Source organism: Dromiciops gliroides, chromosome 4, assembly GCF_019393635.1.
Source record: "Dromiciops gliroides isolate mDroGli1 chromosome 4, mDroGli1.pri, whole genome shotgun sequence".
Classification (NCBI taxonomy): domain Eukaryota; kingdom Metazoa; phylum Chordata; class Mammalia; order Microbiotheria; family Microbiotheriidae; genus Dromiciops; species Dromiciops gliroides.
The window spans coordinates 41,987,014-42,003,630 of record NC_057864.1 but is presented as its reverse complement, the minus strand read 5'-3'; the positions used below and the strand labels follow the sequence as shown (position 1 = coordinate 42,003,630).

The window sequence follows — 16,617 nt, the reverse complement described above, 5'->3', positions numbered from 1 at the left end:
GCTGTACGTCCTAATATGGGAGGGCAATGGTGGCTGTGGTGCGGTACTGCGGTTTGGAAAGTTGCAGGGATGGTGAGTGGAGCCAAAGAGGATTAAATTGACAGATGATTTCCTATAGTAATGGTGGTATTGATGTGATTGTAGTTCCAGAACTGGAAGATAGGGGTGGGGGTGGAGGAAGGAGGCATGAAGGGGGTGTTCACAGCAGGAAGGTGTCCGATAAGGAGATGCCTGGAGTAGCTTTATCAAGCCCCTGCTATTTGCCAGGCTCAGTGCTAGGCACTGAGGCCCCACGATGTTCCAGAGGCGAGAGGGTCGAATCTTCCTGGGCACGTTCTGTGGTTCTGGAGGCAAGGTGATTAGCAAAGACCTGGCGAAGGAGAAGGGGGAAACGTGGCTGGAGTCAGCCTGGCCTGAAGGAGAAGACCATGTGAGACACTCACCAGTCAGAAGGATGGGGCCAAGAGAAGGACATTCCAGAGATGCTGACTTGATGAATCAATTCAATGAGAGTACAAATAGTCCAAAAGTGCAGGAAACCAGGGGGAAAAGCAATAAAGAATATTTCCTATAAGCAATTTGAGGCTTTTCCCTATAAGAAGTAAAGGGGGGCAGCTAGGTGGTGCAGTGGATAGAGCACTGGCTGTGGATTCAGGAGGACCTGAGTTCAGATCAGCCTCAGACACTTGACACTTACTAGCTGTGTGACCGTGGGCAAGTCACTTAACCCCAATTGCCTCACCAAAAAAAAGAAGAAGAAGAAGTAAAGGGGGCAGCAGCTAGGTGGCGCAGTGGATAAAGCACCGGCCCTGAATTTAGGAGGAACTGAGTTCAAATGTGACCTCAGATACTTGACACGTACTAGCTGTGTGACCCTGGGCAAGTCACTTAACCCTCACTGCCCCGGAAAAAAAAAAATAAAGAGGAACATCTACCTTTTATTATAGGGGTTATTGTCCTTGCAGCTAAAACAGCCCCTAGAGATTATCTAATCCCAATCCCTTTATGTTACAGATAAGTAAACTGAGACCCAGAGGGTTACAGAGAGGATAAGAGACATCAAACCCAGGTCTTCTGATTTCAAATGTGCTACTATTTCTACTGTACCATGGAGGACTGTAATTTTATAACAGGGAATACACAGAAGAGATGGTGTCGCCTATGGCAGGCAACTTCTGGCCATGGCTTCCCTGTTACTGCCCATGCTGCCACTTTGGTGGTCCTCCTTCCCAACCACCTCCCAGGATTATTGATCTCCTGGCCTAGATGAGCCCAAGCTCCCCACAAGTGGTCACCCCCTCTTCCCATCCTAGGATCCAAACCTACACCTAGGACTTTCCCCCCTCCCCAAATTTGAATGGTGTCCTTCACAGGCATATAACTGGGGGCTTAGAGAGACAAAGGGTGATTTAAGCATGATAGCCATGACAACTATCAAGAGACCAGCACGGGTCCCACCAATCTTCACAATGCAAATTAGCCTGGAATGACAAGGCAAAATGAGAGAGGAAGGAATAGGCTACTCTGTACCACGCACTGGGCTAAGGGTTTATGAATAGCATCTCGTTTGGTCCTGGTGTGTTGGACTGACCAGGGCAGTCACTTCATCTGGCTCATAACTAATCCCTCATGTTTCACTTTCAGGTAATTACCCAAAGTAACAGAAGTATTTCTGGTTCTGAAATAGTTCTATTAACAGATGGGGAAGACAGTGAAATAAACACTTGTTTTGATGAGGTCAAACAGAGTGGAGCTGTGATTCACACCATGGCTTTGGGACCAGATGCTGCCCAGGAGCTGGAGATGTTGTCAATTATGACAGGTAGAACACATTTTGGGGATACTTTTTTTTTTTTTGATGGGAAGTGAATCTGGAACGATCGTTGGCCATTAAAATAAATTTATCAGCGTACGGTATTTCTGTTAGGATGGGCCTAGAATAACTAGGGCTCTTCTTTTAGTAAAATGCTAATATTTTTGATGTATGTTGCTCGTTTTATGAAACTATTTAAATGTGAACACAATTTGTAAGTTTTTAGAGAAGTAAAATTCAGTGTGAGGCTAAGTATCACCTTCTATCCACAGCCTCCATCTTCTTATCGCTATACTCTTCCTTATCTTAGCTTGTTTTATTTCTGCCCCACCCTTTTGGAACACTCACTAAGAGTACCAATGGCATCCTTTTAGCCAAATTCAAAGGTTTTTCTTAGTTTTCATCTTCCTTCACAGTTCAGCATTTGGCCCTGTTCATCAATCAATTTACTAACTGTGTGACCCTGGGCAAGTCATTTACCTTCTGTTTGTCTCAGTTCCCACTATTCAATGGGAATAATAATAGCACCTATTTCTCCATGTTGGTGTAAAGATAAACTGAGATATTTGTAAAAAAGCTTTTTCAAACTTTAAAGCATCATGTAAACGATAGTTATCATTATCATCGTTAGTAACTAGACACAATCTCATTTCAGGAGGTTATAGAGTTACCCCCAAAGGAGATATGCTAAGCCTCATTGAAGCTTTCAGTAGAATTAAATCCAGAAGTGGCAACCTTGCTCAACAGGCTATTCAGGTTTGCATTTCAAGAAAATTTGCTTTTTCACAATTTTAACAATTCATTATAAATTATATTTTTATAATAAATGTATTATAAATTTTTAAAATGCTATCTATAAGTAATTTAGGTTTGAGGAAAGACAAATTATTTATCAAATGTGTTTGTCACGTATTATTGTCATACTTGGTGTTGAATATATTTTTGTGCACTGCAGCCCCCTCTCTTGGGACAGGCCTCCTGCCTCACCTCTCCCTGCTCCAGGGTACCCTGTGAAATTGGGGGTACCTCTGCTCTTTTATAGGATCAGGTCCCCACTGGTTGTGTTTCTTCTACATTAAGGGGCTAGTGACCAGTACCCCAGTACTGGCTTTGCAAAGGGACGTTTACTTCATAGTGAGATAATCATTGTAAAATGCTTAGTGCTGTGCTCAACACATAGTAAGTGCTGTATAAATGTTGTTGTTGTTGTTGTTGTATCACTTTGGTCTCTTGGTGGAAGGGGGTAGGAGATTAGGCTCATAACCCAGCTCCGTTCCTTCATAGCACAGTCAGCATCAGTGCTGGCTTCTGTTGGGCTGGACTCCTGGACCCTTGTTCCTCAAAGTGTTGCTGCTGGGCTGATCGTAAAACCCACCCTGTATTCCTGAACTCCCAGAGCCCCGTGGTTCCTGTTCCCTTTCCAAAGTGGAGACTCCACACTCTACATCTAGAGCAGAAAAGAGCTAATGAAAAGGTCAAAGACCAAGGGGAAGGTGGAGAAGGCCCCCACAGCTTTTTCCCCTGTAGCTTGGCTGAAGGAGTCACCTCACTCCCTCAGATATGAAGGATTCAAAAGTCATGGTCAGTGCTGACTCGGGCTCTTTTGAAGACATTGACAATTCCCACTACAGAGCCAATGGAAAAAGGCTTCTCCCTACCCTGTGGAAGGCCAACAAGAAACAACTGCCAAATAGCCATCCATGTTCCATGGAGGCCTTATAATTCTACAGGGGCAGCTAGGTAGCACAGTGGATAGAGCACCGGCCCTGAAATTGGGAGGACCTGAGTTCAAATCTCCACTCAGACACTTCTTAGCTGTGTGACTCTGGGCAAGTCACAACCCCAATTGCCTTAAACATCCGGGGCCATTCCTAGTTATCCTGATCTATATCTTGCCACTGGACCCAGATGGCTCCGGAGGAGAGAGTGAGGTTGGTGACTTTGCATAGCCCTTGATCACTTAAATCCATATCACTGCAAGTCATGACATCATCCTGACGTCATGGTCCTCTTTGAGAACAAAGAACAAACAACAATAATTCTCCAAGAATTATACCAGTTTCTTCACATCCTCCACATAACATCTTAGCAAACTCACAGGTTCTGCCAATGGGCTAGACCCCCATTACAGTAACAATATTCTTCTTCTCCTGCACACCTGTTCTGCCGCATTAAGGCATGGAGGTGATCCTGGGTTCTCAAGGAATATGGGTGCAGGCAAGTCCTTTGGGCTACAAAGGCTTTGAGCACAGTGATGTCTCTGTCTGTCCCAGAGGAACAACCCAGCTAAATTTAGAGAGTATTAGAACAAGAAAGGTTGAATGCAGGGAGGTGAGGTTTTTGGTCAAAGCAATTCCCAAAATTGGGCTCCTAGGTGACAGAAGAGCTATGATCTGTGTCTGTGAAGGGAAAACACAAATCCTTGAAGTATTGGAGTGAGCATATGATTATCAATATCGTTATTGGTCACGATTTTCATTTATTTAGCCCTTTACAGTTTACAAAGGGCTTTCATAGACATTGGCTCATTTAATCCTGATCTCCATAGCCTTTTCTCACTTAGATTCCTCATCAATATTTAGCAGTATTATTCATGCTTTAGATGAACATAGGATGTTTAAAAAGAATTATACTAGGGAGCAGCTAGGTGGCGCAGTGGTAAAGCACTGGCCTTGGATTCAGAAGTACCTGAATTCAAATCCGGCCTCAGACACTTGACACTTACTAGCTGTGTGACCCTGGGCAAGTCACTTAACCCCCATTGCCCCGCAAAAAACAAACCAAACAAAAAAGAATTATACTAAACCCATGTCTGATTGCTTACCTCCTCAGGGAGCAGGGAGGAGAATGGAGGGGAGGGAAGGAAGGAGAGATAAAAATCGGAACTCAAAACTATAAATAAAAATGTTTATTGTAAAAATGATAATTATGATTATACTAGACACAGTACTTTTGAACCCTAAAGTTGAATTTTAACAATTACTCTGAAATAGATAAATAATCAAAATCTATTGACACAGACTATCGGTTTTTTTCCTTCATTCGTATAACAGCTTGAAAGCAAAAGCTCAATGATCAGCCCCAAGGAGTGGATGAACGGCACAGTGACTGTGGATAGCTCAGTTGGAAATGACACTTTCTTTGTTATCACGTGGACAGAGAGCATTCCCAGAATCCATCTTCAAAACCCCAAAGGAAAGGAATATCAAAATGCAGATTTTTCAATGAATAAGCTAAACAGTAAGGCTGCTCGCCTCCGAATCCCAGACACTGCAGAGGTAGGAATTCTAAGACCTCTCTAATTTTCTGAATGTTGGCTTATTTTTCCCCAAACTAAAAAAAAAAAGCAAGGGGCATAAATGATAAGTAATTAATAAGTGTTGATCATGTGCAAAGCACTACGTAAAGTACTAGGGATGCAAACAGGAAGCAAAACTCCCGGCTGCTGAGGAGCCCTTGTTCTCATGGGGGAGACAGCACAGAAAGGAGGTTTCAGCTGTAAATCAGATGGAAAGAGCCCATCCCATCCCTGGTTCTTAGAGTGCAGCTGCAAAGCAGATGGTCAGGAATCTTCCTTAATGCCATTTCCACTGATAAAACCATCTTGGTTTATGATGCTGAACGATTTTGACAGTGCAGAGAATTCTCTTCCCCAGTCTTCAGTAGCTTTGGCCTCAAAATCTCAGTCAGTAAACGATCAACTGAAATACAATCATTTTAAAACTAGCTCTCCTTGTGGATGAGATGGAGACATGTGGTTGGACTATGCTACAGGAGGAATGATTCAGAACTGGGTGGACATCCAGTCACTGTGGTGACTGCCAGATTGGGAGGAAGCTGCTGTCAGGGTTTGGCTTTGTGCTGCTTAAATCCTTGATCAATGGATTAACACCTTGATCAATGACATGGGTCAAGGTCTAGAAGGCATCCTTGTCAAATCTGCCGGTGACACAAAGCACAAAAAGGTAGCTGTTGTGTTAGATGACAGAGTTAAAATCCACATGATTTCACAAGGCTAAAATAATGGGACACGTGTGTTTAAATGTTTGGGGGGGGGTGCTTTTTGGTCTAGACTTAGGATCTCATTAGTGTGGAGAGCTCCTGGTGTGAGAGCTCTCTCCACTGATGCAGATCAGCAGCTCATCATCTAAAGTTGCCTGGGTCGCTGAGATTTGGCCATGGTCATGTCACTAGCATACATCAGAGGCACAACTTTGACCCAGAGCTTTCTTACTACTAAGTCAGCCCTCTGCCTACTAGGCCACACTTCCTTTAGGATGAGAGTTAAAGGAGAAGAATGTCAGGTCCTACCTGTGAGTTCACAAAAATTAACTTCACAGGTAAAAAATAGAGAAGGCATATCTGGCTAACAGCTCATCAGGAAAAGATCTGGGAACTTTAGTAAAAAGTCAACTAAAGGGGGCAGCTAGGTGGTACAGTGGATAAAGCACTGGCCTTGGATTCAGGAGGACCTGAGTTCAAATCCGGCCTCAGACACTTGACACTTACTAGCTGTGTGACCCTGGGCAAGTCACTTAACCCCAATTGCCTCACAAAAAAAAAAAAGTCAACTAAACATAAATCATGAGTATCATGTAGCAGCCCCTGCAAAAGCTAGTGTGATACTAGGTTATGCTGAGGAGAGAGGCAGTGGTATCTGGAATACAGGGAATGATGGCTTTGTTGGACTCTGCCTTGAGGTACAAGAGGACTTCAGCAGCCAGATGGCACAGAAGATAAAACTATGGACCCAGGATCAGGAGGATCTGAGGTCAAATCTAGGCTCAGATACTTACTAGCTGTCTAACTCTGGGCAAATCACATGAACACTATCTGCCTCAGTTTCCTCACCTGTAAAATGGAGATAACAGTAGCTCCTACTTCACAGTTAATGGGGAGGGGGATCATAAGGCTAGTTCATATCTTAGTTTCTTTAAACGTGGGGAAAACCGTTTCTAACTCCTGCCTAGGCACCCAGAGCTCAATGTGGCTACTGAGGAGCATAATAGAAAAGACACTAAGCACTCATGGGATCATAGATTTCTGTTGGGAAGGGTTCTCACAGGTCCTCAAGTCCAACTGAGGCGTAGAGAGGTTAAGCAGCTGCGCAAGGTCATCTGGATTTCAAATAGGAGACCCAGGACTTGAAAACGGGTCTTTTCTCTCTTAATCCAACATTCTACAGGAGCCCGTAAACAAACACAGAAACAGGACCCACCTAAATAGCCACCAGCTCCCTCAGAAGAGAGCAGACTTTCAGGGTGCTGTCATTCTGAGGAGTCCCCCTTTCCATAGAATGCGCCATGGTCTCCCGAAGACCTATGGTGTCACTCTGGTCTCTGTTACCCCAAGAAGGTAAGAGAGATAGAGAGAAGAAGAGACAGAGACAGAGAGACAGAGAGAGACTGACACCTTCTGGCCACGCAGCCCTGAGCAAATCGCCAAACCTCTTAGAGCATAAGGCAACTCTCTAAATTGCTGAGGAGGTGCCTACCTACATTGGCAGAGGGAGTTTCCTCCCTTGGGAGTGCCCTAGATCAATGAAATCACATCTAGTCACCATTCCCATTTTAAAAGGTAAATATACCATGGGGCTTGCTGAACAAGCAAACCCTCATAGGACACCAGGCTGACCCAGTGACTCAGTCAACAAGTTGATTGCTGTACAGAACTATGTGAACTGTCACATTCTTTCCCCAAGGAGTCCACAGGGTGAGTAAACCTCTCTTTAGAAGGGCTGATACCTGAAATCAGGAACTTTTGAACTTGGGGTTACCCACAAGGTAACTTCCCAAGCAAATGCTGCCCAGGAAACCCCAGCTCTCTGGTGAGAAAGCTAGGTTCCCAGATCACACTTCCCAGGGAAATAAACCCGACTCCATCTCCCAGACAAGAGGCTGGAGTTCAAGAAGAGTGTCTTTAATCTCCCCTTTTAGGCTACACACAAGCATAAGCGGATCGCCAGGGTCCTCCCCCAAGTCTCTATCTTCTTTCTACTTCTGGGGAGGGGAACATAGAGATGGAGAAATCCCTTCTTCCCATCCCCCTGGTTACACTCTAGAAAGGGAAGAGAAAATGGTGAAGAGGGAGTCCTGGAGAGAAAGAGAACAAGAAGGTCGAACAAGAGCCTTTCTTTCACCAGCTCCTGATAGGGAGGCTGATTTTTTCCCAGCATCCTTCAGCTGCCTCTCATCAGGATGCTGGGGAACTCCTTAAACTGATCAATGTACCGATCCATCCCTCTGTCACAGGTCATGCAAAAATGATGAGTGGTTCTCAACTTGCCAAATGCTTTTAACCAAAAGGTGGGGGGAGAATGAAGGACAAACGAACTTTTAACATAAGCCTATGGAATATTTCATTTTGACTTTCAGACAGGAAACTGGATTTACAAACTTCAAAATGAAAATAGAATTCAAACCCTCACACTGACTGTGACCACTCGAGCAAAAAGTCGTACGGTCCTCCCTGTGATTGCAACTGTGCATGTGAACCAAAGCACAGGCCATTTTCCCAGTCCCATGACTATTTATGCTCAAGTGAGTCAAGGATTTTTGCCTGTTCTTGGAGCTAACGTGACGGCCATCATAGAACCAGAGCAAGGATCGCAAGAGACCTTGGCGCTTTGGGACAATGGAGCAGGTAGCAGGAATCCTAGATAAAATTCTAAAAAATATGCTATTTGCCTTACTTCTTTAGCTTGGGTTTTCTATGTAGCGGATTGACAAATGTGTAAATCTGTGGTGTGGTGGGAAAAAAGACTGTGAATCAGGTAATCTGACTTCTAGTCCAGCTTGGCTACTAACAAAATGCGTGATCTTGGTCAGCTTCCTTAACATCTTTGAGCCTAAGGTTCCTCATTCATGAAATAAGGATTGAACTGTGTGACCTCTAAGTTGCAATGCTAAAGTTCTAAACCCTAGTCTTATTTTTCAATAGTTTTTTGAAACTTTTCCTCCTTAGAGCTAGACTAGAGTTGAATCCAGGCATAAATGCATTTTTTAAATCTAATGAATAACTTTTGGGGGGGGAGCAATGGGGGTTAAGTGACTTGCCCAGGGTCACACAGCTAGTATGTGTCAAGTGTCTGAGGCTGGCTTTGAATTCAGGTCCTTCAGAATCCAGGGCCAGTGCTTTATCCACTGCACCACCTAGCTGCCCCAGGAATAATTATTTTTTCAAGGAACTTCATATTGAAAAGTCATTTTATCTTCATTGAGAGGCAGGGTGGAATTGTGGATAGTGAATTTGACTTGGCATCAGGATGGAACTGGGTTCAGATCCTGATGCTGATTCTACAAGCTATGTGGCCACGGACAAACCAGTTAGACGCTGTGTGTTTCCATTTTCTCATCTGTTAAATGGGAATAATACTATCTGAAGCACCCACCTCAGAAGGTTGCCATGAAGCCCAAGTGAGATAATATATGGAAAGTGCTCTATAAATGTCAGTTATACTGACATATGCCCCTGGCTCCCAATATGCTTTCTACAGTCTCAATAAAACAGTAGTTTAACTGTGGGGCTCTTTGTCTCTCTGGCACTGACCATACTCCTGCCCACAAACAAAGGGTATTTTCCTTAGTTTGGATCTTTACTTGGCTCTCTCCAGGTGCTGATACGGTGAAGAATGATGGCATCTACTCAAGGTATTTCACAAGCTATCATGAAAATGGCAGATACAGTTTAAAAGTACGGGTCCAGGGAAGAAACAATACAGCCAGGCTGAGCATGAGATCCCCCCAGAGCCGAGCTATGTATGTACCAGGCTATGTGGAAAATGGTAAGCAACATATAAGTCTGTCCTCCTTTAAACTTTGGCCCATTCTACTCTGCCAATCTCCCCTGGCAGACCCCAACTGGAGTAGTTGTTCTGTGCCCAAACCCCCAAGTGACTTATGGCACAGCCTAGCACAGAATGCATCCCCCAAGAATATAAACACTAGAGGAGAAACGGGTACATAAGGAAAATGACACTACCCAAGCTGCCCTGCTCTAACAAAATGGCTTCACCTGGCTCCTTGGCTTCTGATGGCCTTCAATATAATCAGCCCTGTAGTCACAGTGCAAGGGTCAGTTCAGGAAGATCAGATGAAAGCTTTGACCTCTCCAGGCTTGTAAATGCTTGCCTTCAGGGATCCTCACTGAGGAAAAGAGGCCAGTGCCCTCAACTGGCAGTAGCAGATGTCTTCCTGTAGCCACAGCTGGTCTGCCTTGCCTCGATGATTATAGTAACATAGGGAATAAATGTTTGATGAATAAATGAATGAATATGAAAAATATAAATAAAGTATCTGATTAGATTAAGTGTGTGAGAATCAATAGAATATACATCATTTATTCTGGTAAGCCTGATTATATATTTACATAATTATAAACTAGAAATTATTTCATTATCTACATACTTTGAAGTGATTAGGACACTAATAGACCCTCCTAGTTAGAGACAGCATGGTACAGTGGGAAAATGCCCTTAGGTTTGATGTCAAAAGACTTGAGTTCCTGAGGCAGCTTGGTATAATGGAAAGGGCATGAGGCTTGGAATTGGGAAGCCTCCATTCCCCCCGCCTTTTTTTGGCAGGGCAATGAGGGTTAAGTGACTTGCCCAGGGTCACACAGCTAGTAAGTGTCAAGTGTCTGAGGCTGGATTTGAACTCAGTTCCTTCTGAATCCAGGGCCAGTGCTCTATCCACTGCGCCACCTAGCCGCCCCCTATATTAGTCTTACTCAAAACTGAGTCTTTTTCTTCCTAATTGAAGTTAATTTTATTAAACAATTCGACATTTTTATTATTATTCACATTATTCATGAACTTTTATTATTTGCTTTGTAAAATAGTCATTTATTAATTTAAAATACAAACTGTAAATTAATTCTCAATGTTTCTGAAGATCAGTTGCCATATTGAAAGTAAATGTCTATGGGGCAGCTAGGTGGCGAAGTGGATAGAGCACCGGCCCTGGATTCAGGAGGACCTGAGTTCAAATCCAGCCTCAGACACTTAACACTTACTAGCTATGTGACCCTGGGCAAGTCACTTAACCCCAATTGCCTCACCAAAAAAAAAAAAACAAAAATAAAAAAACCCAAAAAAATGAAAGTAAATGTCTGGTCATCTGTGGTGATGTACACCTGTAATTCTAACTATTAGAAAAGCTAAGGCTTGTGGACCAACTGAGTTTGGGGATTCTGAGTTGCACTAGGGCCAAAGACAATTAGGTGTCTTCATGGTCTGGCCACCAATATTATGAACCTTCCTGGGAACAGGGAGCCACCAAGCTCTCCCTCAGGAGGGGTGAACAGGCCTGGGTCCAAGCAGAGAAGGTCTACAGCTTCCATTTCAATGAACAGTGAGGTCACACCAATGAGTGGCCCTGAATTGCCAGTTAGGGGTCAGATAGTGTTAGACCCAGTCTCAAGAAGAAAAAAAAGTAAATGACCACATTTATTTATGATACTGTATTTTTAATACAATATTTATATAGTTATATACTGTATTTCTATTACATACACTATGCACTGTTTATTTTTATATATAGTATATATTGTATGTTTATATATTGTCTGCAAGATTTTGTAAACTAAAGAATAGTTTTTTAAATTCACAGAAAGAGAAGGAAAACTTCTATTACTGTATTTAAAAAGAGTAACTTTTTTTGGAAGGTAAAATTATACTGAATCCACCAAGACCTGAAGTCAAAAACAAGGAAATGGAGGTGAAGATGGAAGAATTCAGCAGAATAACCTCTGGAGACTCATTTGTAATGACAGGAGTCCCTTCTGGGCCCCTCCCAGATAAGTTCCCACCCAGTAAAATCACTGATCTGGCGGCTAAGTTCCAAGCAGACTACATTGTTCTCTCGTGGACAGCTCCAGGGAATGACTTGGATAAAGGAAAAGGTAAGAAGACTGAAGGTCTATTTCAAACACTCCCCAATAGAATCCCAGTGACTGTCCTGTCGTTTGCTAAGACTCAAGGCTGAAGCTACTCTACTCTGAGTAATGCTAAGAAATATGCTTAGTATTTATTTATGTATCCCCTTCTTCCCACAATAGACCTTTTAAAAAAGATTTTGTATACAAAGTAATGACCATTATCACAAGGAGAGGTTCGGAGTGCATAATCATGACTTCCTCCCTGGAAATTTCTTGCTTTCCAGCATCCTACAATGAAGGACGAAATACTGAAGACAAGTATTAGGGGGTCAGGGGAGTAAAGAGATTCAACTTATTCTGGTTAGTCCCATAGACCAAACTAGGAGTAATCAAACAATCAATTAACAAGCATTAATTAAGCACCCACTGGATTTTTTTTAAAAAAGACAGTGTAAGCTTGATGCCAAGCAAAACTTCTTGACATTTAGAGTTATCTAAAATGCAGAGAATGTGTCTGCTCTTAGATACAGCCTTCAGGGATGATGGAATTAGGCAGTACTAATGTTTCAAAGCACAAGGCCGACAGACTTTGAATGTTGAAGGGACTTTCAGATAGATCAAGAAATCAACCACTAGGTGGCGCAGTGGATAAAGCGCAGGTCCTAGATTCAGGAGGACCTGAGTTCATATCTGGCCTCAGACACTTGACACTAGCTGTGTGACCCTGGGCAAGTCACTTAATCCTCATTGCCCGGCAAAAAAAAAAAAAAAGAAAGAAATCAACCACCAAAGTGGTATTTATTGAGAACAATATGTATCCAGTGGTAGCATGTCTTAGTAGAGAGCTGATGTCAGAGCAAAGAAGACTTGAATTCCAGGCCCATCTCTAAGCCCCTTATCTGTGTGACCCTCAGTGAATAAATCACAACCTCCCAGCACTTGTAGGCAACTCTGACGATGATATAAAAAACCGATACAAACAGTGGCCACTAAACCATGAATATCCCTGTGGGCTGCATAGTGACTTAGAAAATCACATATTCATATTTCCTCTGTTCTCATCTTTTTTCATTTGTTTTGTTAACTACCTCCCAGTTATGTTTTAGTTTGCTTCAGACTCCACTGGGAGTATTGTGGGCAGTGATGAGGTTAGCAGATGCTTGTTTGACATTTCTGTCTCAGGTTAGAAATTGCAGAGAATGTGTCTACCTGCTTTTATAGAAGAATATCCTCCCTTGGAGCTCCCTATCCCTCTGATATCACAGGTCTAATCCCTATCCCTATTTCGTACCCAGCTTTATACTCAGTGCTTGGGAAAGGAAGCTCCGGCTTAGTGAAAGAATACTAGATTTAGAGTTTGGGAGATCTGGGCTTGAGATCTAGTTTATTAGCTGAATGACTTTGGGCAAGTCTCTCTGTATCCCTAAGTATCAGATCCCTCATATGTACAATGGAGGTCATGATACTTGTACAGTCTATTTCCCAAAGGAGATGTTGAGGATCCATGAGATGATGTATGTAAAGCTCTTGTGAGCTATACGAAGGTGAGCTCACGTGAAATGAGCCCACATGAAATGAGCAGAGAACCGTCAAATCTAAGCTGGGAGATTCTTGGGAGAGGGAAGATCAGTGTGGCCAGGAATCATCAGCCAAAGCTGGAGGCTTTCCTGGCCAAATGAGATTGGAGGGCTATTTACAAGAATGTTAAGAATGGATAAATACACCTGTGATTAGAGCTGACTGATGGCAAATAAAAGAGGAGGCCTGGACTGTGGAGAGCCTAGAGAGCAAGCAGAAGGTGTACAGATTGTAAATCCACTAAATCAATGAGCCATTCCTTTACAGACATTCAAAACTTTAAGGATTCTTTGAGAAATAAGACTTTATTTAAAAAAAAAAACTTTGCAGTTTGAAAAAAGCAATTAAGCTACATCCCAGAAAACAAGAGTCTATTAACTAGAATTTCAAAGACTGTGTAGATTATCAGAAGCTGGTAATTTAGGTACAGCCCTGTAAACAACAACGTACTTAAAAAATAATTAACAGGGGCAGCTAAATGGCACAGTGGATAGAGCACCAGCCCTGGATTCAGGAGTACCTGAGTTCAAATCCGACTTCAGACACTTAACACTTACTAGCTGTGTGACCCTGGGCAAGTCACTTAACCCCAATTGCCTCAAAAAAAAATAATTATTATTATTGATGGAGCTCCCAGAATCCTTCATTCCCCTACCTCTTCTTCCTCCCTCTTTTTTGTCTCCTTGTTGCTGTATCTACCTTACTTCTCTCTCCCCTATCCTCCCAACCTCCTGATATCTTCTTCTTTTTATGTCTTTTCTCTTTTGATCGGGTTCTTCTCTCTCCCTGTGTTTCTGTTTCTCTCTCATTCACTGCTTCTTTCCTCTTCTTCCTCCAAATAATTGTCTTTCCCTTAACTGGTTGTTTCTGGTGCCAAAGAATTATATATATATATGTATGTGTATATATATGCATGTGTATATATATATGTATGTATATATATATGTATGTATGTATATATATAAATCTATTCTTCTAATTGAACAGAATTATACCCTGTTCTTAATTCCAGGAGCAGGTGAAAGTTATGTTTTCCATTTCTATCTTTAAAAAAAACAACACCTAGATTAAGTTGTTTTTCACTTGTGTATGAACCCTGATTCTTTTCTTTCTGTGGGCTTCAGATAGGGGAAAAAATCTTTCACTACCTCTTTGCTACACCTAAGGAAAATCAATTCATAGATTATTAAGGTTGCCAGTAATCTTAATGATCCAGCTCCCTCATTTTACAGAAGTAAAATTGAGACTAGAAAAGGTGAACTGATTTGCCCCATTTCACATGGAATATAGATTTGTTTTCAAGAACAATCTACTTAAGGAATTCTTGAGCTAAAATATTAGTAACAAAGATCTTAAAGTCCTACTAAAGCGAAACTTAAACTGTGGGCCTTGACCCCATATGGGGGTCATATAGCTGAGGGTTATGGGAAGGTTGTGAAAAATCTGTCAGAAAATGTTTAATTTCTATGCATAAGAATGCATGAAGTTGGGTAATGGGGATGCTATAGGATACCCAGTTTGAAATACTCCAGTCCAGGGCTTTTTATACTTTTTCCACTTGCCACCTCTTTTTGCCCAAGAAATTTTTATGTGACTCCAGGTATATAAAATAGGTATAGAAATCAAATCATTTGTTCAAATCAGTGTAATTATACTAACATGCAGATGTAGCCCTCATAAGCTCTGAGGAGCCTTATCTCATCTCCCACTCTGAGTTGGGACCCAGAGCAAGGCTATATCTCCTCTTCAGGATTCTAGGGTTCAAATCCCATCTGAGACACTCATTAGTTATGTGACACTGGGCAAGTCAAAACTTCTCTCTGCCTCCATTTCCTCATCTGTAAAATAGAGGAAATAATAGCACCTACTTCTCAGGTAAATGAAATAACATGTTACTTAACATATGCTAAATGAAATAATATATGTAAAATATTTTGCAAATCTTAAAGGACTTTATATATGCCAGCCGTTAAATGAGATAATATTCATATAAAAAGTACTTTACAAATCTTAAAGTATTATATTAATGCTAGCTATTAGCAGTGCCTAGCATAGTGACTGTCACATAGTAGGCAGTTATTAAATGTTTATATATTGGTTGAGGATTTGATCGATGATTGTATGTAGTACCACAGCTATAACTAGGAATGTTCAGCTAGGACCTTATCTAAGGGCAGTGAAAGTTAGAATGGGCTAACAGCACTTGAATTCCAGTAGTAAGTAGGAACAACTGTGCTTACACTATAATTAGTTTTTTTTTTTTTAAGTTAAAATAGAAACTGCCAAGATACACTTCCTCCATACCACAGGTGAGTTATTCACATAGTACCATTCTGTTTCCTCCCCAGTAGAGGCCAGAGAAAGAGCATGTCTGTCTGTAGGACCATTGCCCTAAGGACCAAGTTCTTTTCCCTAGGTTGTCCCCCACGCATTCAATGGAGTTTGTCTTAAAACTTTATTCAATGGGGCAGCTGGATAAAGCACTAGCCTTGGATTCAGGAGGACCTGAGTTCAAATCCAGCCTCAGACACTTGACACTAGCTGTGTGACCCTGAGCAAGTTACTTAACCCTCATTGCCCCGCAAACCAAAAAACAAACAAACAAAACTTTATTCAAAAGTTCCTTTAATGCTGCTTGCTTTGAGTACTAGAACCACCATTTATGATTCTAGGCAACACTAAAAATATCTGCTTTTTTTCCAGCTGACCACTATAAAATAAGAATGAGTGAAAATCCCATGAGTCTCCGAGACAATTTTGATAAAGCTACTCCAGTGAACACTTCTGGTCTGACGCCCAAGGAGGCCAACTCGAAGGAAACATTTCAGTTTAAACCAGAAACTTTGAAAATAAAAAATGGCACCAAATTCTACATTGCAATCCAGGCAGTTGATAATGCCAATCTCACCTCAAAAATCTCTAATATAGCACAAGCAGTCAAGCTTATCCCTCCTCCAGCACCCACTACCAAAGCTCCCTGTCCTAATAATGACAGCATTGGCTACAATATTAATGGTGCTACAATAATTTTGGCAGTAGTTGGAGCAGCTGCAACTATTAATATATTTTAATCAGGAAAGTATGTGGAACTGAAATTTAATCTTTAATCAATAGTAATTAAAAGCTAATTTAATTTGGAAATCCACTTTAAATTTCATCTAAATTGCCTCCCTTTTTGTCCTAATATTCTCCATGGTATATTCAAAGTGACTACATCAATACTGTACATTTCTTAGTTATTGATATTAACTAATACTGAATCAGTCAAAATGAGAACTGTATCTTTCAATAATTCACTTTCAATTTTGGGAAAGAGGAAACATTTCCCCCTGGAATATTTTAACTTTGCT

At 41.7% G+C, this 16,617-nt stretch overlaps 1 protein-coding gene across 1 annotated transcript in view; it reads left to right on the top strand.

Annotated features, from left to right (window-relative positions):
• Positions 1-16,338, top strand: part of LOC122754577 (calcium-activated chloride channel regulator 1-like) — a 38,431-nt gene extending 22,093 nt beyond the window's left edge. The window contains exons 8-14 of the mRNA XM_044003108.1: positions 1,645-1,822; positions 2,469-2,569; positions 4,867-5,091; positions 8,188-8,455; positions 9,426-9,596; positions 11,477-11,713; positions 15,971-16,338. Coding sequence (XP_043859043.1) covers positions 1,645-1,822; positions 2,469-2,569; positions 4,867-5,091; positions 8,188-8,455; positions 9,426-9,596; positions 11,477-11,713; positions 15,971-16,338 — 1,548 coding nt within the window. The remainder of the gene's footprint in view (positions 1-1,644; positions 1,823-2,468; positions 2,570-4,866; positions 5,092-8,187; positions 8,456-9,425; positions 9,597-11,476; positions 11,714-15,970) is intronic.
• Positions 16,339-16,617: the final 279 nt, after the last annotated feature.